This window comes from Podarcis pityusensis (assembly GCF_964106645.2).
Source record: "Podarcis pityusensis genome assembly, chromosome: 14".
Classification (NCBI taxonomy): domain Eukaryota; kingdom Metazoa; phylum Chordata; class Lepidosauria; order Squamata; family Lacertidae; genus Podarcis; species Podarcis pityusensis.
The window spans coordinates 48,502,958-48,523,220 of NC_138039.1; the positions used below are offsets into that span (position 1 = coordinate 48,502,958).

The 20,263-nt window shown below is 44.0% G+C and overlaps 1 protein-coding gene across 5 annotated transcripts in view; it reads left to right on the forward strand.

Annotated features, from left to right (window-relative positions):
• The window catches only part of RNF111 (ring finger protein 111), a 54,702-nt gene extending 36,050 nt beyond the window's left edge, over positions 1–18,652 (forward strand). For 2 of the 5 annotated variants that reach the window (XM_080980697.1, XM_080980694.1), the window contains exons 4-14: positions 1,156–1,319; positions 1,938–2,135; positions 3,003–3,316; positions 4,298–4,547; positions 5,284–5,650; positions 9,357–9,482; positions 10,269–10,395; positions 13,173–13,265; positions 14,602–14,697; positions 15,766–15,893; positions 17,275–18,652. In XM_080980697.1, the coding sequence (XP_080836823.1) occupies positions 1,156–1,319; positions 1,938–2,135; positions 3,003–3,316; positions 4,298–4,547; positions 5,284–5,650; positions 9,357–9,482; positions 10,269–10,395; positions 13,173–13,265; positions 14,602–14,697; positions 15,766–15,893; positions 17,275–17,392 (1,981 nt within the window). In that variant the 3' untranslated portion in view covers positions 17,393–18,652. The remainder of the gene's footprint in view (positions 1–1,155; positions 1,320–1,937; positions 2,136–3,002; positions 3,317–4,297; positions 4,548–5,283; positions 5,651–9,356; positions 9,483–10,268; positions 10,396–13,172; positions 13,266–14,601; positions 14,698–15,765; positions 15,894–17,274) is intronic. The other 3 variants (XM_080980693.1, XM_080980695.1, XM_080980696.1) reach the window with 3 other exon arrangements.
• Positions 18,653–20,263: the final 1,611 nt, after the last annotated feature.

Below are 20,263 nucleotides of genomic sequence, written 5' to 3' on the forward strand. Positions count from 1 at the left end.
ACAATGAGACTGGATTGTGACAGGTCATCATGGACCACTAGCCAGTATGTGGTGGACCAACCTATACCTACTTGGGGCTAGAATTTTGCAAAGATAGCCCATGTGCTGTTGCACGGTATGTTCTTAAGAGAATGCAAACTCAATATTAGTTGACACAGACTAGTTAGTGCCACTATCGTTGAGAGTCTTGTGGACATAGAAAGCTGCCTTAGCTTTCTATTCAGACCGTTGATCCACAGGGCTCGTGCCAGACATTTTGGCACCTGATGCGAACCACAAAATGGCGACCACACACACACACCACTCCAGGGCCAAGAGGCTGCTGTGGCGTGGGGGTGGGTTGTGGAGTGGAGGCAGATCCATCCTCCAAGGAGTGCACCTCAGCCATTGCTGCAGCGGCAGTAAACCGCGTGCCCCTTGGAGGCCAGCTCTGCTGACCCTGTGGATCCTGCCACCTGAGGCAGTTGTCTCACCATGCATCCTGGGTCAGCTGGCCCTGGCTGAGCTATCTAGCTAAGAACTGTCTCCACACTAAAGCGGTCACATGTAATGAGAAGCCGGGCTTTCTTTTTTATTATTAGTAAGTTTTTTTTATTGTTATTGTTATTTAATTAATTTCAAACTTCAAATTTGTTACACATTTCTCTTGAGGAGCCAGACTTTCTAATGTGAACAAGTAGCATGTAGGTGTACATTGCCTAATCACTCTGGTTTCACTGTTCCCCGGCATGAGTGGGATAAACAACCTAGGGTGTCCTGATTTCCCATTATGTCCAAGCCAGGGTTTGTGACTTGTTGTGGAGCAGTAAACCATGACCTCTGCTTCAGGTGTAACAGGTAGCCAAGGCTGTACACCAGCCAGTCATTAAGTTTGGCTTCAAACAAGAGTCTCCTCCGCCTGCCCCTGCCCCCAGACCTACCTGGGGATGCCAGGGATTGAACCTTGGACCCTAAATAGAGCACATGTTACTGAAGGTGGCCCACAATTGATCTGGAAAACAAAATACCACTTAAAACAAAACTCAGTTTTGAATTGAATTATCTGAAGCTGTTGGTGGTACAGATTGGAGAAGTGATCATCTTACCAGACCTGTCATGGTAAAAAAAGAGAACCTTTGTTTTGAGTTTTCAGGCATTTGTACTTTATGCTTCCAGGTCTCGATCGTCACTTGGGCATTCTCGATCCCACTGGGGCCACAGTTCAAACTCGCATGCTTCACGGCCACAGGAGCAGCGGAACCGTAGTAGAATCTCCACAGTCATTCAGCCCCTGAGACAGAATGCAGCAGAAGTAGTGGACCTCACAGTGGATGAGGACGGTAGGTTGCAGCAGTGACAGAGCCTTGACCCTCCCATCAGTGAGAAGCCGATTAATGTTCTGAAAAGAAACAAGGTGTGTTAGCTGGCCGTTGAAACTCCTGACTTTTGGATTGCCATGTTAAAAGCTGCTTGCATCACATAAGGGAGTGCAGACATGATACTTTGTGGTCTGGCCAGGCTCAGGGCTGCCTTTCATGATGTTTCAGACATGAAAAACTCTCTCTGGATCGCTCCTCTGTTTGCATACATGCATCCTCAGATGTTACTGTTGGCACCCTGAACTTTTGCAGGTCTGCCCCCCAACACAGATGCGATCAGAATAAATCAGGGGTTGCCAGCCTTTTTTCAGCCCATGGGCACATTTGACACAACAATGTGAAACTGATCCTGATATGAATAACTGTGGAACTATTGAGGTTGGTGCTGTAAATATATCACTGTTACACTGGTTCTATGCACCAAAGGGTACTGTTTGGGCACAGCCAGCCACATAGTAACCCCACATTGTCTGTCTTGTGTTTGCCCAAGATGTGTGTCAAATGAGTTCTTAGTCATAACCCACTTAAACAGGCTGCAGGTGCTTAAATTTCTTTATGTTGTTTGTCATTTTTATACAGAGCCCACTGTTGTGCCAACAACTTCATCTAGAGTGGAATCTCAGACTGCAAATTCCACGTCCGATGGCGGCCCTAGTGTCACGACCTCAGAGCAGGTCTCTGACGTAATTTCTAGCATCTCCAACAGCCAGTCCTCCTTGGCCCCAGAGCCTTTGGTTGTCCTCACCAATAGTGGGACTGCAGGGAATCCGGCAGGAGGTATTAATTTTTATTTTTTTTACTGTTCTGCAGTAGGTGAAAATGCTGGCTTGGTAGTGCATGCTTTTGCTGGAGAGGCAAAGAATTTCTGGGGCCAGTGTTTCCTTCCTGTGTATTTTTTTAATTGACGACATGAGAGTCTAGTACAGGGAGCTGCATTGAAATTTTTTTATCCGAGGGTTACCCAGTTTGGGGTCAATTTGTTGTACTGGGATAGCAAATGTAGACTCCACAGGCTCTTGAGGTCAGCTTGACTGTGTTGTAATCCTAGTGGGGGAGCATGTGTTCCTGGAAATGCTGGGGTTTCTTACTGAAAACGTTGTAATGGCAAACATTTGAGTGACTACTTGTACCTAAACTCACAGTGTGCAGCCCCAGGAAAGTTTGAAGCACATTCCAGGGCATCCAGTTTGTAGGGGCTGCTGGTGAGTCTTAAAATTTTTCTCTGGTGCCCAGTGCAGAGTGCCTCAGAATGCCCTGTAATGCAGCTTGTGCAGAGGAATCCCACACCAGGGAGCTTGAAACCTTGGCCTAAGTCTAGCCAAAGACTGGCTACTCTTCTTGCACTGGCTCTCTGGGTCCTCCCCATCATCTGCTACTTGCAGGTGCTGAGAATTCGAATCTAGGACCTTCTGCATGCAAAACAAGAGGGGTGGAGGAGGGGAGTATCATGGAGCAGGGCATGACGAACTGGTACCATGAACAGGAGCGTTTCACACGGCAACATTTTGTTGCAGGTCACACTGGTCTCACTTTAATAAGCAAATGACTAATCCAGTTGTACACCCTGCAGAGTTTTCAGGTTTGGCTTTTACTGTACCTGTGTTACCAGCTGAGCTCACATGTTTCTTTCACCCCCAATTTAAGATGACTCAAGAGGAAATACCTCAAGTACAACACTGGAATCTGGCCCTCCTGCAATGCCAAGGCTGCCATCATGCTGCCCCCAGCATTCTCCATGCGGCGGCTCCTCGCAGAACCACCACATCCTGGGGCACCCTCACGCCAGCTGTTTCCAACAGCACAGCCATCATTTCCACCATCACCATCACCACAACCCCCACGCAAGCGTCCCTCTCTCACCATCGTTCAGCGAATCCAGCTGCCCTGTTGAAAGGCCTCCCCCAGTGCCGGCACCTGCAGGATCAAGTAGCAGTTCTGGCACCACGTACCATGAGCAGGCAGGTTTGGTTGAGAATGCTTCACTGTGGTGATGGTGAAGAGTTACGGATAATAGTTTCTCCATGTGCTGTGCAGAGTGCTTTTTCTAGGGTACTAGGCCGCTAGCCTCAACTGTCAGAAGCAGTATGCCTCTGAATAGCAGTTGCTGGGAATCACAATTGAAGAGTGTGATGCTGCGCTGATGTTCTGCTTGTGTGCTTGTGTGCTTCTTGCAGGCACCTGGGAGGCCACTGTGAGAACTGGGTGCTGGACTAGTTGGGCCTTTGGCCTGAGCTAGTGGGCAGGCTTTTCTGATGTTCTGACATACTAATGCACTACATGCTGCCTCAGGGCTGCTACTCAGGGCATCCTCTGCAGGTCTCAAGGCAAGGAAAGGTCTATATGAGGGCAGACATTCTCTCAGATATTTGGGCCCCAGGCTTTAAATGTAAATGTATGCAGTCAACCTGTTACCGCCAAAACATCCGGAGGGCAAAGGCTGGTGGAGATAAAAGTGGGATTAGGGAGAGTTTGGAGTTAGGGTATCTGGCTAGGGAAACTCAGATTTCCCCCATGCCTCTTGCTGCTGGCAGGCCTCAGTCATGGCTTTTCCCAAGCACTACTTGTGTGCCCTGACTTGAACTGGAATGTTGGCCAATATAGCCCTTGGTTGGACCCAAGGAGGAACTTCTTATTTCTGAATCCTAAAGTAGCTCTTTGGGTTCCTCTCTTTGTGGAGATCAAATGGGTTTCCTTATATCTGCTGACTAGCAGGTTTACAAGGAAGATGCCAATTTCATGGTGAAAAACTAGTTGCTGCCCTCTTGTTAAATTTACTAATAGCAACCGTTAATCATACCACTCAGAGACAAAAGCTTTTTTAGTCTTTTGCTATTGGACAGCATTGTGCATATGTGTTTTTGTGTGACTTGTCCTATAGCAGCCTTTTGATCACAGTTCCAATATTCAAATAATCTTTTGTTTTGCTCTCCTCCTTGCAGCAGGCACTCCCAGTGGACTTAAGCAACAATGGCATAAGGAACCACGGAAGCAGCTCTTTCCACGGAGCATCAGCCTTTGACCCCTGCTGTCCAGGAGCCTCTTCCCGAACAGCCATATACGGGCACCAGGCGGGTGCTACGCCCAGCCAGCCCATTGCCATAGATGGATACAGTGCGAACATGGTTGCCCAGCCCCAGCCTCAGCCACCACCCCAGGCTTCTCTGGCATCCTGCCGGCATTATATGTCATGTAAGAATGACTGCAGTCTGTGTATGTGTTGGGCAGGGGAGGCCCCCCAAGGATGCCCTGCTTCATATTGGCAGCTGGCAGGATCTCTGCAAAGTGGTGCAGTTGGCAGGATGCTCACCCTACTTGAGTGTCCAGAGGAGGGCAACCAAAATGGTCAGAGGCCTGGAAACGATGCCTTATGAGGAACGGCTAAGGGAGCTGGGCATGTTTAGCCTGGAGAAGAGGAGGTTAAGGGGTGATATGATAGCCATGTTCAAATATATAAAAGGATGTCACATAGAGGAGGGAGAAAGCTTGTTTTCTGCTGCTCCAGAGAAGCGGACACAGAGCAATGGATCCAAACTACAAGAAAGAAGATTCCACCTAAACATTAGGAAGAACTTCCTGACAGTAAGAGCTGTTCGACAGTGGAATTTGCTGCCAAGGAGTGTGGTGGAGTCTCCTTCTTTGGAGGTCTTTAAGCAGAGGCTTGACAACCATATGTCAGGAGTGCTCTGATGGTGTTTCCTGCTTGGCAGGGGGTTGGACTTGATGGCCCTTGTGGTCTCTTCCAACTCTATGATTCTATTCTATGAGTGGTGCCGCCTTCCCTTGTGGCAGGGTAAAGCGAAGCGTCTGCCATGGGCATCTGATTTTTTTGTTGGGGGGGTGCTGTCAAGAGCAGTAGATGATCTTAGTTTAGCAGACAGTTGTAATGAACTAACTGGGTTTGTTGTTCTCTGCTACCCCTTTTCAGATGCCTCTTTGACTCGGCCGCTTCATCATCAAGCTGCTGCATGTCCCCATTCCCATGGAAACCCCCCTCCCCCTGTCCCCCCTCAGCCGCCACAACCCACTTCGCAAGTGGACTATGTCATTCCTCACCCCGTCCACCCCTTCCACCCTTCCATATCCTCGCATGCCTCTTCCCACCCTGTCCCACCTCCGCCGCCCCCACACCCGTTGGCCAACGCTGCTGCCCCAATCCCACAGCCCCTCCCAGCCACCCACCAGTCTATTTCCCATCACATCCCTGCCACGGCATCTCCAGCCCAAAGGCTGCACCCTCACGAGGTGATCCAGAGGATGGAGGTCCAAAGGAGAAGAATGATGCAGCATCCAACGTAAGTCAGGTTTTAGCCTGGAGGAGGAACAGGCAGTGGCTGCTGCCACCAAGGGGTGCATAGTGGCATAGAAGAGTGTCAGCTTCAATGAGGAAATAAATAAAAAAAATGTCCAGTAGCACCTTGGAGACCAACTAAGTTTGTTTTGGGTATAAGCTTTTCGTGTGCATGCACACTTCTTCAGATATAGGAAAGCTTATACCCAGAACAGCTTCGATGAGGGTTCTTTCTGAATCCTTTAGAATACAGGCAGATCACCTGATCTTTTTTTGCTGCGTTCCCAGCCTGGCACCCACCAGATGCTTGGGACTGCAGCAGCTCTCATCAGCTGTGCTGGTTAGGGGCTGACATCAGGGAAAGCTTGAGCCCTCCAGATTTTACTGAACTGCAACTCACATCATCCTTGGTCATTGGCTATGCTTGCTGGGGCTGATTGGATTTGTAGTTCAGCAACATCTGGCAGGCCAAAGATTCCCCACGCTGTCGTCCAAAGCTTCTGGGGGGCACCAGGTTGGGGAAGACTGTTCACCCACTTAGTTGCAATTGCCAAGAGGTAACTAAGGAGCTATAAGTCTGCCTCTGAACAGCAGCTGAAAGTAAACTAGTTACCTTTTTCTTTTAATGCCATCTTTCTTCCTATGATCTCAGGTTGGTAGACCTGCTTCTCTCCCCACCCATTTTTTCCTCATGACAACCTGTGAAAGAGACTGTGCAGCTAGTGGTTGATTGGCCCAGGGTCATCTAGTGAGATTTATGGCTGAGCGGCAAGTTGGACCATTGTCTCCTCAACCTTAGGCCAGTGCTATAATCAGGACACTACACTGACTCTTAGGAAACTCAGAAGAAAGGATTGGGGAGTGGGGGAGGTTAACTGGTATTTGCTGTGATGTAAGGACAGCAAGGTCTAAAAGCTGCACCACCCTTCTCCTTCTCCCTGGGCTCTAATTTGAGCAGAAAGCTAAAGACATGAATGGATGTAAATAGTTGACTCACTTCTACTTGGGAGCAAATCTCATTAAGAACAGGAACCTATCATCTGCACTCAAATGTTTAGCTTTAATGGAACTGCTATTAATTGAAATGTCAGCCTCTGTCATTTTGAATAATTACATCACAGCAACTCCATCCAGTTTCTGGATTTTAGAAAGGAATGCTAATTGAGATAGGGCTTTTTCACTTGATATTCATTAAAAAGCTCGAGTAACTGAGGCTTAGATATTAGGAAATGGGAAACAGGCAAAGGCCACCTCAAGTCTAGAACTTCAATACATCTGTGAATCATTTTAGAAATATGCCATTTTTATATAGTACTTAAAATATCCTGTGTCAAGCATGTACAGTGGTACCTCGGGTTAGGTACGCTTCAGGTTACAGACTCCACTAACCCAGAAATAGTACCTCGGGTTAAGAACTTTGCTTCAGGGACTTCCGGGTTGGCGCCATCCGAGCTCCGGAGGGAGTCTGCTCGGCAGGGGCTGGGTCCTACCGCGCCGGCGACGCGGGGACCCTTAAAAACCACGGGCACGGAGTCCGTGGACATGGGTGACTCGGCTTGCACCATTAGCGCCCTCCCGACTCGTGAAGGAGCCTTTTTAAAGGCTTCGGATCGGGTGCCGGGGAGCGGCGTGGTGCTTTGAGTCTTCTGCTTTCCCTGCCGAGCGCAGCCGCATGCCATTCGACGGAGAGCGCTGACTTCTTCCATTGAAAATTTGGACTATTAACAACAACCCGTGAGTAATTGGGAAACCGGGTTCAAAATTTCGGATTTGGCACGAGCGGGGGCGATTTAAAAAGGAAGTCAATCCCCCCCCCCCTACTGTAAGCATTCCAAAACAAGGACTGGGTAACCAAGGTCCAAAGGGAAGTATACTCCTGATAAAAATCATTAATTTCACGATGGGAAATTATAAGAACTGTGCTGGAGGAGAAGAGTGGAGGGTGAGAAGAAAAATGCAACCCCCCCCTGGGAACCGGGGCGATTCGCGGAGCCTGGTGAAGAGAGACGGAGACTTTGACAGCTGTCAAAGTAGCTGTCAAAGCTGGAGAATATAAAGAGGACTTTGTTATGAGGTCTTTGCTGGTTAATTTTGTTACAATTTGCTATAATATGGATATAAACTGTTGGAAAATAAGCAACAATTTGACTTTTGGATTAGAGGATACAAAGTTATTACAATCCCCCTAGAGGGGTTTCGGGACATTACAAGAACGGTCGTAAGTGGAAAAATACTCTGGGATTCGCACAGGACTTGTTATCTTCTGGGAAAGCTGCAAAACTGAAATAGTATTTTGTCTACAGAGGTATTTACATTAAAGGAGACAATAGAATTTTCTATTGAAGAAAGGAAGGGACTGGACGTAAGTTTTTGTTCCTGAATAACAAACCTCTGTAGAGATACCAGATTTCTGAATTAGAAAGTTTTAGCAGCTGAACAGGACAAGAAACCTGAGAAAGTGAGGAATAAGAAGAACAAAGGACTGATTACGACACGGAAAGAACAACGGGAGGAGTGGCAAAGATCAAGGAAATTAAAGGCCTTTGTTAGATTGGACACTTGAAGTTAAATATTATTAAAATTAATAAATTAAAAGAAAACCGGCAAGATGGAATCGGGGAGAAATCTGGTCATGAATTGAGACTTCCAAGCTGATAATGTATAGACTGATGGACATGGGGAATTCAAACCGGGGAAGGGGGGGGGGGAGATTTGGAATCCAAAGGCTGTGTAACCATCTTTTGAATTTTTCTATATCTCTTATTTTCTATTTCTTTACATAACTTACACATGTCATTTTATTTTGATTGGACGTGTTTAAAAAAAGGGAATTCGTGGAAGGAACTGGGGTGGATCTTGGGGAAAATCTTTTTTCTTTTCTTGTTAATGATGTGGGACGGTGGTAAGATTTGTACAATTCAATTTGGATAGTGGGTTAAACAAATTAAGCTTCAAATTGGGAGTGAGAGCTTGTAGAACCAAATTAAGGAAAGGGGAATACAGTCGGGGGGGGAGGGGGGGAGTCCCAGAAAGTAGGTAATGAAAGTAAGGTTTTTAAATATCTTTTTTTCTTTTTCTTTTTTCTTTGTATTTCTATATTTTTGGAAACTTTAATAAATATGATTTAAAAAAAAAAAAAAGAACTTTGCTTCAGGATGAGAACAGAAATTGTGCTCTGGCGGCACAGCGGCAGTGGGAGGCCCCATTAGCTAAAGTGGTGCTTCAGGTTAAAAACAGTTTCAGGTTAAGAACAGACCTCTGGAACGAATTAAGTACTTAACCCAAGGTGCCACTGTATACAGCCTTTCTCACATTTATTTATTTATTCATTCATACTATTATATATCACTGTATAATAAAATATATTTCAGCAGTTTACAGCAATATAAACATAAAACCAGACAATAAAATTATAGAAAGTTAAAAACTTGTTAAAAGAGAAAAAAACAACAACCAAACATCAATGGACTATTTGTCCACAAGCATCTCCCCCCCCCCCCCCACTAGCCATGTACTTCTCAGTGAGGAATCTCGCCTTCACCAGATTGAACTTTGGTTGAGACAGGGTGGGGAGGTTGTGAATGAAGCAGGCTGCTCAGAAATGGAAGCTGAGAAACCTATCTCCCTTAGGCTGCAGTGTGAGGTAATATACAAAGGAGAAAAGCTTTGCATTCCTAAGGTTTCAATACTCCTGCTTCCCCCCACCCCAGGAGAGCGCATGAACGACCACCACCACATCCTCACCGGATGCATCCCAACTATGGCCATGGACATCACATTCATGTACCACAGACAATGTCTTCCCACCCACGTCAAGCACCAGAGAGATCTGCCTGGTTAGTAAGCTCTTACTTTCTCTTGATTTACATCAGCAAAACATGTCATAGCAACCTTTGGTTTTAGAAGTTATAGCAAAGCATCCCTGTTCATCATACTTGCAAAGACAACTGATCAAGAATAAATTCTTAGTTTATTGTAGATCAGTTCTTTTTGTAAAGGCTGCAAATGCTTCTTTGAGTTGTTTTTGAGTTCCTCCTTAAATAGGCTTTGTTTTTAATCTATTGCATCTGTGTCCTATTTTTTCTCCAAGCAACTGTGAGAGATTTCTCATTTTATCCTCACAAGTGTGAACCGGTCTTGTGCTACTAATTTTCTTTTTGTTTAATTATTTTTGTCTGTGCAGGGGTTATATTGCATTACACGATGGTTGTTTAGTAAATTAGTAATCGTATTTTATGAGTAGGCATATTGCATATTGCAGCCTTTCTCAGCCCCTCCACGTGTTTTGGACAACAGCTTCCAACAGCACCAAGTACGGAAAGGCTGGTATGTTTCCTTTTACGTTTTATGAAAGCCTCCTTGAGAAGGCTTTGCTTTAGAAAGCATCTAACAAGCCTGAATGAAAACAGGCATTTTGATCCGGGCCTAGAAATATCAGATAATCAACACAGAACTCTTAGTTCCAATGTTTATGTACAGTATCTCCAGAAAACTGCATGAGTCAAGGTTATTGCTGCTGTGAAATAATTTCATTCCCTGAATAAGGAAGGTGTTGCTGCCTTCACTGCCTAGAAGACAGGAGCTAGCCTGACTAAAAGTGAACTCTCTCCTTCCCCCAATAGGGAGCTGGGAATCGAAGCAGGAGTGACTGCAGCTACCTACCCACCAGGCCCGCTGCATCCTCACTTGGCTCACTACCACGCACCTCCTCGACTTCACCACTTGCAAATAGGTGCTCTTCCTTTAATGGTAAGGAGAACAGCTCTGAAGCCACTGCCAGTATTTGACATTCGCTGCTGCACAACAGCCACTGGGCGCAGCTCCTCCCTTCTGAAAAGAGTGAGGATTGTGTCACAGCGTCCATGGCAGGTTGTCCCTGCTTCCATTTCATTTGAAATTTTGTTCTTGGGAACACTGACATATACAAAGTTTTTTGTGAAAAAAGAAAAAGATGGACTTCCTAGCCCAGGGCTGGGAAACCTGTTGTTCTCCATATGTTGTTGGACTCCCAACTCCTATCGACCCCAGCCAGCATGGGATGGCAGGAGTTCTAGTCCCACAGCATCTGTTCTGCTTCTCTGCCCTAACTGGCAGGGACTTGTATTGGGTTTAATTCGCCCACATTTCTCACTTGGAAATCAGAATATAACCCAAATTAAATTAGCCAGTAGTACATTGACACTCTGCATCTGATTTTGTTGTTGCTGTTGCTTAGTTTATAACTCACTTTGCAAGGCTAAGTTACAGTACTCCTTGATTAACTGGAAAGTGCTAAGAGGATTATCTTCTAGTTACTTTTGCTACTGTTTAATTTCACATTTGATGTGGTTGGTGGAAGTAGTTTTGAATTCTAGCACCCCCTCTATTTTAATACAAATATTGGGGTTTGAGATTACAAGAAGGGCATATTGGAAGCAAGGGTGGTTATTTGCTGCTGGTCTGCACGCACTTTTTATGTGCAATTTGGCAGAATCTGAGATTGATCACAGACTCCAGAATAAAAAGACAGCTTATGCAAAAGGAAGAGACCACTTTTGATGAATTCTGGCAGTTCTTGCCTAGCTTTGTACCTGAATAACTTTTTCCAATGGCATTACTTGACTGCTTAGGCTCCTGAATTAGAAAGGAAAATTTTGCTTGTAGTACCACAATCCACGTTCTGCAATTCTGGTTCACAAGATGACACATGTCGCTGGCTTTTCTTCTTCATGTGCTAGATGAAATGCTAGTTAAAATGATAGCACCTGGATTGTCAGGTTCTCTTACAACAGGAGCTTATGGCCCCATGTTGTTGGACTCCCAACATCCCTCAACCCAGCTAGCTTGACCAGTGATCAGGGATGATGGGAGTTGTAATGTAGTAACATCTAGAGGGCCACAGGTTCTTCATCCCGGTTTACAGAGAATGTTGTGAATGTCGTACAGCACTTAGCGTAACTGTGCAAGTGGCTTATGCATCACTATCTTTGACCCTGTGCAGCTTGTCAATGTCAGAGACTACCACTTACCTAAACGTCTTACCTAAACGAAATCGTTAGAAAATTTCTGTTGGAAAAGCAAAAGAGGTGCGATCAGATGATGGTTGACAAAGGAATTAAAGCTTTTATTTGTGCCTTTCTTACAAAGTCCTGAAGGATGGTCTGTGTAAGTAGAGTTGCACCAGTTATGGCTGGTCTCCAGGAAATTTCTGGATTTGTGAGTTGATGGCTTTCTTTACTATGCATAAGAGTAGGCTAGAAGTGCTCTAGTTAGTCAGCCAGGTGGGAAGGCATCATATCTGCTAAGGTTAGTTCCAGGTCATTGGAAGGACAGAAAATCATCCTGATTTGAGCATTTACTGTTTTAAAGATTTAGTCTCCACTTTCCTATCCAGTGACCTCTATTGCATCTTAATTCAAGAATTAAAGGATCTGAGGAACTGGGGTTTGCTTGAACTTGTGAGGAAGTGCAGAATGTGGAATCCATCTGATAGGCATCTAGCTGTGGTGAAAACTCTGAACCTGTAGTTCTTTTGACTACTTCCTTTCTTTAGGCATGAAGGGATACTGGAATGTCTGTTGTTTCATTTTTGCTTTGCTTGGTGGGATGACTTTAACTCGAGATCTCTGTGGCCTTTTAGGGGACATGATATTCTGGAGCCAGCAATGTTGCAGAAGCAGCCTTCACCATCAGCAGCCTGCTGCCGCTCAATATGTTTTGGACTATATCTTTTATCAGCCCAGCCAGTATGCCCAAAACATCCGGAAAGTACCAGGCTGGTGAATACTGCTCCACAAATGTTAGGCCAGCATTCTTGGAAGTGGGGTTGCTTGCTGCATTCTTACTGACTTTACAGTGTGCATTGGGATTTCTCTGTTGAAGGGACTTGCTGTGTTCCCTTTGGGGTTTGTTTTTTGTTCTCACCTTTCCATAAAAAAGTGTTGGAATTTCTAACGGGGTGTGTGTGTGTGTGTGTGTGTGTGTGTGTGTGTGTAGGTTCTGAAATAACCTGGTGAGGTTGCGTATGTGGAGGCACGCACCAACAGTCAATTCAAACTGCAGTTTATTCTAAGTGTTGTATCATTGTTGGACGGAGTCCCTACCCTTTTAAGACCATAAGGTATATGCCTGTTTGACTTATATGCGAACAATGCATGAAGCTGGCTAGCTAAGGAACTACCTTGACTTGTTCTTAGATAATTTTCAAGCTTCATTATAATAACCACCATCATGTTAGATTTCATGTCTACTATGTTTGAGGCACATAATTTGCCAAAATGTTTCTGAAATACTCACACCTTAAGCCTTGGTTGGGTGAGAACAAGTCATCCTCTGGACCAGGTTCAGAATAGTTTCCTTCTTTGAAAGAGTTTGATTCTAGGAGCCCTTGCAAAAAGAGAAGGGATGGCAGGGTCACCACCTTCCAGGATTCTGTCAATTGCTGATGAGAATCAAAGCAGCAGGGTTCTGTATTTTTGCAACATGGACAGTAAAATACTCGAAACTGTTCTGCAATTAGATTTAACTCCATTCTGCTATTTGAATAGGTTCCTGACATGGCGGGCTACCCTCACATTCGTTACATTTCATCGGGATTGGATGGAACTTCATTCAGAGGCCCTTTCAGGGGCAATTTTGAGGTTTGTAATAGAATAAACCTGGCTATGTGGCAGGATTTTTGCTTGAGGGAACACGGGGGAGGGGTACATTGCAGAGTTAAATGTAAACTAATCTGGTTTTAGATTATATTTTTTTAATGACCTCTGGCCTTTTAATTATGCCTTGGGAACAAAGCTGGTGTTTAAAAAGCATAGAATACTTTTTATTATTATTATGCAGCAGTAGGTGGCAGTTAATGGACTATGTACTGCAATAAATGTTTATGTTGAGAGGATGCGGTACTGCTAGAGGTGGCTTGCTGAAGGGGAAGACAGTTGGTGTTAAACTGTCAATCCTCTTGCTTAAGTGAAGCTGGGCCACGTTTGCAGTTGAAGTTTGTTATGCACATCAGAGAAATTAAGACATCGGATGCAGAGAGTTAATGAACTCTTAATGTTCTAGTTCAGTCTTTCCCAGCCTCGTGCCCTCTGGATGTTGTGGGCTACAACTCCCATCAGCCCCCGCTAGCACGGCTGTATGATTCTGGGGCTGATGGGAGTTGCAGTCCAAAACATCCTGTGGGCGCCAGGTTGGGGGAGACTGTTCTAGTACATTGGAAACATGTTCAGGAAGTGCTTTCAATTTAAGTTGTGTTCTTGGGGCCAAAAACTGATTACTGTGTTTCAGCCAAAAGCCTTGGTGCTCTTCTTGTTGTAGAATCAGGAAGTGCAGCCTTTTCAGTGCATTTTATTATCATCCTACCATCATTATTAAACATGCAACAAACCATCCTGTGCATAAGCACAAGAGTTAAGCTGACTGCTCACCAGCAAGCTGAGCTGACATTATTTGAACCAACTAGGTATCTTCCAAAAGCCTGTGGAGCCCTGACAAGGGGATTGAGGGGGTCTGTTTCATGAAGATTATTTGCAGACCTTGGATTGCAGAGTCTTAAGGCAATGATGGGGAACCTGTGCCCTCCACAGATATTGCTGGACTACAACTCCCAGCATACCTGACCATTGGCCATGCTGGCTGGGGCTGAGAGGAGCTGAAGTCCAACAACATCTGGAGAGTTACAGGTTCCCTATCCATATAGGGACTCAAGAACCCCCTTAAGCACTAAACCACCTCATGCTGAGCCTCTTTATGACATCAGAGCAGGTAAGCCATTCGCAGCAAGAGGGGCTGATGATTGACAGGACCCCTGTGGTATTAGTGGAGATCAGAAATAGAAAACTGCTCACATACTACTTTTCAAATAACATGCATGTAAATTAAGTAGTTGAGACAACTGTTTTGCCATTTGAAGAATGAATAAATGATTAAGTGAGAAGACCAAGATATTGAATTCTCTCGGTTCCTCCTTGATTCCAGGAATTAATTCATCTGGAAGAACGTTTAGGAAATGTGAATCGTGGAGCTTCGCAAGGGACAATTGAAAGGTGCACATATCCACACAAATACAAAAAGGTGAGCATGTCTTAGGGGCTGTTTCAGGGCCATATGGAGGGGTGGGAATACATTTTGGACAACTAAACTTGCAAATATTAGTTCCACAAATTCTTACTTACCTATCTGTAAATAATAGAAAATAGAACACACATCCCTTTAAGAATGTACTCCTCAGATCGTGACTAGATTGCTCTTTTATAGAAAGTAACAAATGACATGTTTTGTAAGTGCAGCTGGCCTAGGACTGCTACTGGATGCTTTTCCTTAAGGAGCTGAAAACGCAGTTCTTACTCAATCCACAGTTCTGGAGCCTTACATTGTTTTATCTTTAAAAGTTCAGAATTGTTAATAAATAGGTGAGAGGGACAAGTTCCATCAAATGTCAGCACATACAAACTGGCATGTCAGGAGAGTCCAACCTCTCCTTTCCCCTGATGTGCACTTTGTATTTGTAGGGACATTTGATCACCCAAAAGGTAGAGCCACAAAAACAGGCATGTAATACAAGTCTGCTGATAGTGTAGCATGCAAAAGTGATTTGTAGTAATTTCAATCCTAGCAATCCTATCAGTGGAGTTTTAGTTTATATTATAGTGCTGAAATTGAGTTGGGGAATAAGAGTTGCCTAAAGCCACCAGCGTCAGCTGACCTGAAATCTGAGCTTTTCAGCCCAATTATCAGGCCTGCCTATTGCACCACATGAGTTTGGCCAGCTTGTTGCACTATTTTTCCAGGATTATACGCCAATGCATATTTTAGGATTGGAGCCCCATACTTCATCATCACTATTGGTTTAGTTTTCTAATGTAATGTTGTCCAGGACTGGTTTCCCTTTAATTTTAGATTCTTTAGCTTTCTTAACTTGTTAAGGTTGTTGCAAATGTCTATGCCAATTTAATCACTGAAGTTTAATATGTTGTTAAAATGATTGTGGGGAGGCTAGAAATGGATGGGTTGCTTAGCCTGCTTGTTGCATTTTGTTAAAACCTTCATGTGTGTACTTCCAATGCAGTCATAACAGAACTGATAAATGTGCATAAAACAGATCTTACTCAGTTTGCCAATAATGTCATCTCTGCTAATAAGGTAACAACTGATTGGTTCTCACAGAGGAAACTGCACTGCAAACAAGATGGGGAGGAAGGAACTGAGGAAGATACAGAGGAAAAATGTACCATTTGTTTATCTATATTAGAGGAAGGTGAAGATGTCAGGTAAATAACTAAAAACAAAACAAAACCCCAAGCCAGGACCAAATCCCTGGCGTTCTAAAAACCATTTTAGAAATGTTGTTTCTCAAAATTGAGGGTTTCTAGATGCATTTGGGAATTCAGTCTGTTCCAGTCCCAGTTAGTTGTCATCAGTACATTGGCAGTGCCATAATGAACTGTCATCAGAAAATCCTGTTAACAGGATTTTTAGAGGTCATCAGTTAACAGGACTGTAGTGTATTGCCCTTTTGACATTTATAGGGCCTGAAGTGAAAAAAACTGAAATATTTATAATGTTTCAATACGAAGGAACATATCATCAAAACATACTTAAAACAGAAAAATAACATTTAACACAATAGTAGTCCCAAAACTGAGAAAAGGCTGAGTTTCATGTAGCCACCTTCACATTGAGTGTTGTTGAAAAGCTCTTCCTTGCTGTAGTGCTTCACCTGGAATCATAAATGTTTAAACACTTCTTAAACATGATATGGACAGGCCATAACTCAGCGGTAGAGCACCTTGCAAAAGGTCCCAGGTGGTAAAGCTGGGAGAGACCCCTGCCTGAAACCCTGGACAGCTGCTGCCAGACAGTGTAGGCAATACTGAGCTAGACGGACCAGTGGTTTGACTTGGTTTAAGGCAACTTCCTTTGTGCTTTTACCATGCTTGGAAGCCAATGCATGCCTGCACTGCTGCTGCCAGGATTATGTCAGAACTAGGGTGCGTGCACTGCATGTGATTGGAGCAGTGCTTAGTAGGAAGGAGTGGGCATGGCTCACCCATGCCTTTGACCATCTTCAAGACTGCATACTTCTGCATACTTCTGCTATTGATAAGAAGAAAATCCCCTATGTCCCCTTTTGTCAGTGACAGTCTTTCCTTGCCACAGACAGTGTCAACTCTTCTGCACTGACAGACCTTAGGACAAGCTCTGCTGTACTGCTTCAGTTCAGCATCTTGAACCATCTAATTTAGTGTGTTTGGGGTGCTAGCGTTATTGTGGCCGTGTGCTTTTAGTACATCCTCAGATCACCATATAATACCCAGGGAATTGCAAACCTTTTGGGGGGGGGGGAAGTTCTGACTTTCATGGTTGCAGAGAGAAGCTTGCAAAGCCAAGTAGAGACTCAGAAACTAGATGGTGCACTAAGGATCCTTTTACAAAATGTAGGTGCCCTATGACACAAGGCCCATCATGTTGGAAAGAAATGCCACAACCTTGCTGACAGTCAGATCTCCTAATCAGTATGTTAAAATGTGATATAAAATAAAGTAGGGTTGTTGTTTTTAATGGAGGACCTTTTTTATGATGTATGTTTTCAGGTAGCCATTCTTGCCTGTAAAGTGCTGACCTCACTCCTTCCATTTTTCTTGTTCATAGGCGTCTTCCATGTATGCATCTCTTCCATCAAGTGTGTGTAGATCAGTGGTTGATCACAAACAAGAAGTGCCCCATTTGCAGAGTGGACATTGAGGCTCAGCTGCCAAGCGAAAGTTGACACCCTTTTGCCTAAAACCTTTTGCTCTCTTCCTTCACGCTCATCCTTCCTGGTACTGCAGTCAACCAAAGATGGCATGACTTACCTGTGCAGATGTTGGAAGCATTTGAACCTGCTAGAGTGCTGTTTGTCTGCTCTATGGTATACCTAATGCTAAACCTACAGTTCAGTGTATTTATAAAGCTTTTCTTTTGTTTGTTTAGACCGTACAGTTTTCCCTACTCTTAACACATTTTCCTGTACATTTTGCATGGTTCCTTGTATTGCATTTCTTTGCACATGTTATGGGCTTAGTGACCTCTCCAAACTTGCAGGCAAGATTATCTGCTTTAGAAAGTAGAATTGTGTGGTTTTTTTGTTTTGGTTTTTTTTTACATAGAGTCAGGCTTATTCAGAGTATGATTTCACTCAATACTAACCTCAGAGTCCTTAATTTAATCATGTATTTTAGTTCTAAATGTATAAAGATCAAAAAGGATATTATTGTGTTTTTAAGACATTCCTTAATTAGGGGAAAAAGCTGCTGTATACTTGTGTTGGGGAGAGACGCCAAGCACTTCTCCTGCACAAGCCTCCTGAAAGTGAATGGGAGCCTTGTGAGAGCTCTGCAGGCGCTGTTCGTTCCAAGTTGCACCATCCATAATAAATAACTGGGAACATAACCTTCAGATCCTTTGATTTCAAATGGCATAACCCATTATTGGATCATCCTTTTCAGATCAAATGTTCATGTTCTTAAACCTTCAGCACAATGCAGATATATTTGAATGTCAATATTAAAAACATTTAGACTGCTGTCCGATTGTATGTACCATTTTCTTATGTCTAGCAATTTGAATTTCTCTAACGTAATATTTTGCTGCTGTGAAACAGCTCTAATGAACACTAAATATTTGATTTCAACTAGCTGGGTTGTAGATACATGCAGATTGAATAAAATAAGTTTGCAGGAAAACAGGGGGGAAAGACAGGCTGTTTTTATTTGTTTGTTTGCTCCTCAGTCTTAATGCTAAATTCATCTAAAGATCTGCACAAGCTGGTTTTGTAATAAAAAATAAAAAAATACAAAAATTGGGGTTGGGGGTTGGGGTAACAGCCACAAAGATTAAACCAAGACTTTGAATTTAACTTCCTAAGGCAAATAAATATCCATGACTTCATAGAACTTTGAAAGGTCCCTTGCCCTGTCATGGGAACTGGGTGGTGTTTTTTGTTTTTTTTTTTATTTAGTTTTACAGTTAATAAAGTTAGCTGAATCCACCTGTCTCCTGTGTTGTTTCTAAGGATCAATTTGCATAATTTGGGAGGTGGGTTAGGAATCAGACTGTTAATGCTGTTGCTAGCTTTGTACCGACTGCGCTAAGATCAGGCAGCCACCCCAGGTACAAGAAGGGATGAATGACATAATTCCCATTGTGCCTGACCGCAGGCCATGATGGCTGGGCCTGAGGGGAGTTGGAGTCCAATAACATCCATAAAGACACAGGTTATAAATCTTTTATTATATACAGTGATGTTGGCTGCAAAATTAAGCCCCGGTCCAAATTAGGATAAAACTAGCCCAAAAGGCTGGGCTTTGAACTTTATTATCCTTGAACAGCACTTCCTACCCACCAATGATGCATGGCAAGCTACCTCTGAACCTGGAGACTCACATGTCTGTGCCCACTGGTGGGGGACAGAATAGAGAAGTACAGGAAAAGAGAAAATGCTACTGGACTAAGGCTAGCAAAAGCATCCCCCACCCCACCCCCAATCCTGGTTATAGTTTCAATATCACTCTCCAATTGAGGTGAACAAGGGAGTGCTATTGTGTACATTCATTATGCCTCAATCAAGATATCTTCAAGCTGTTAATTACTGTGGGCATACTGTGCTTTCTTAATCAAGTTCTAATGAGGACTGATTTTTTCTAGTACAGTATGTTAGGAAGCTGGCAACAGAAAGCTAATTTTTTTCAAGGCCTATAGTAGCATCACAAAAGGAACACAATGCAATGTAATGAAGAGATGATTCCAGCAAAATTCACTGCAGCTATTTAGGATTCAGAGAGAGAGCACATTAAGGATTCTTGAGGTGATGAAGAACACCTTTTGGGTTTGGTGTGGGCGTTTTTTGAAACTTCTGAATGCAATTCCTGCATTGTTTGAAAGACATGAATAATTCCTTTTTGGAAGGTCTAGAGCAGGGGTCAGCAAACTTTTTCAGCAGGGGGCCGGTCCACTGTCCCTCAGACTTTGTGGGGGGCCGGACTATATTTTGGGGGGGAAATGAACGAATTCCTATGCCCCACAAATAACCCAGAGATGCATTTTAAATCAAAGAACACATTCGACTCATATAAAAACACACTGATTCCTGGACCATCCGCGGGCTGGATTTAGAAGGCAATTGGGCCGGATCTGGGCCCCGGGCCTTAGTTTGCCTACCCATGGTCTAGAGATTCATATAACTTGGGTTGGGTTTTTTTGCTAAGGGACAGTGATATCCAGGCTTTCCTCACAGACGCATAGAATTGAAAGGGACCCCAAAGGTCATCAACTTCCTGCAATTCAGGAATTACAGCTAAAGAATCCCTGACAGATGGCCATCCAACTGCTCTTTAATAACGTCCAGTTAGTGGACTAGGGGACTAAATTAGTTCCTTAAATGTTCCCTGGCACCTCCTTCCCAAAGCCTGGGAAGCTCTTGACTGGCTTAGGGAGGCCCGATACTCCCATAAATTTTACTTCACTCCACTGTCTCCAATGAAGGAGAGTGCACCACCTTTTGAAGAAGTCTGTTCCAGTGTCAACCAGCTCTTCATCCTAGAGGGATGTCGCAATCCTTACACTAAAATGGTAGACATAAAAGATGAAAGGCTGACATTAC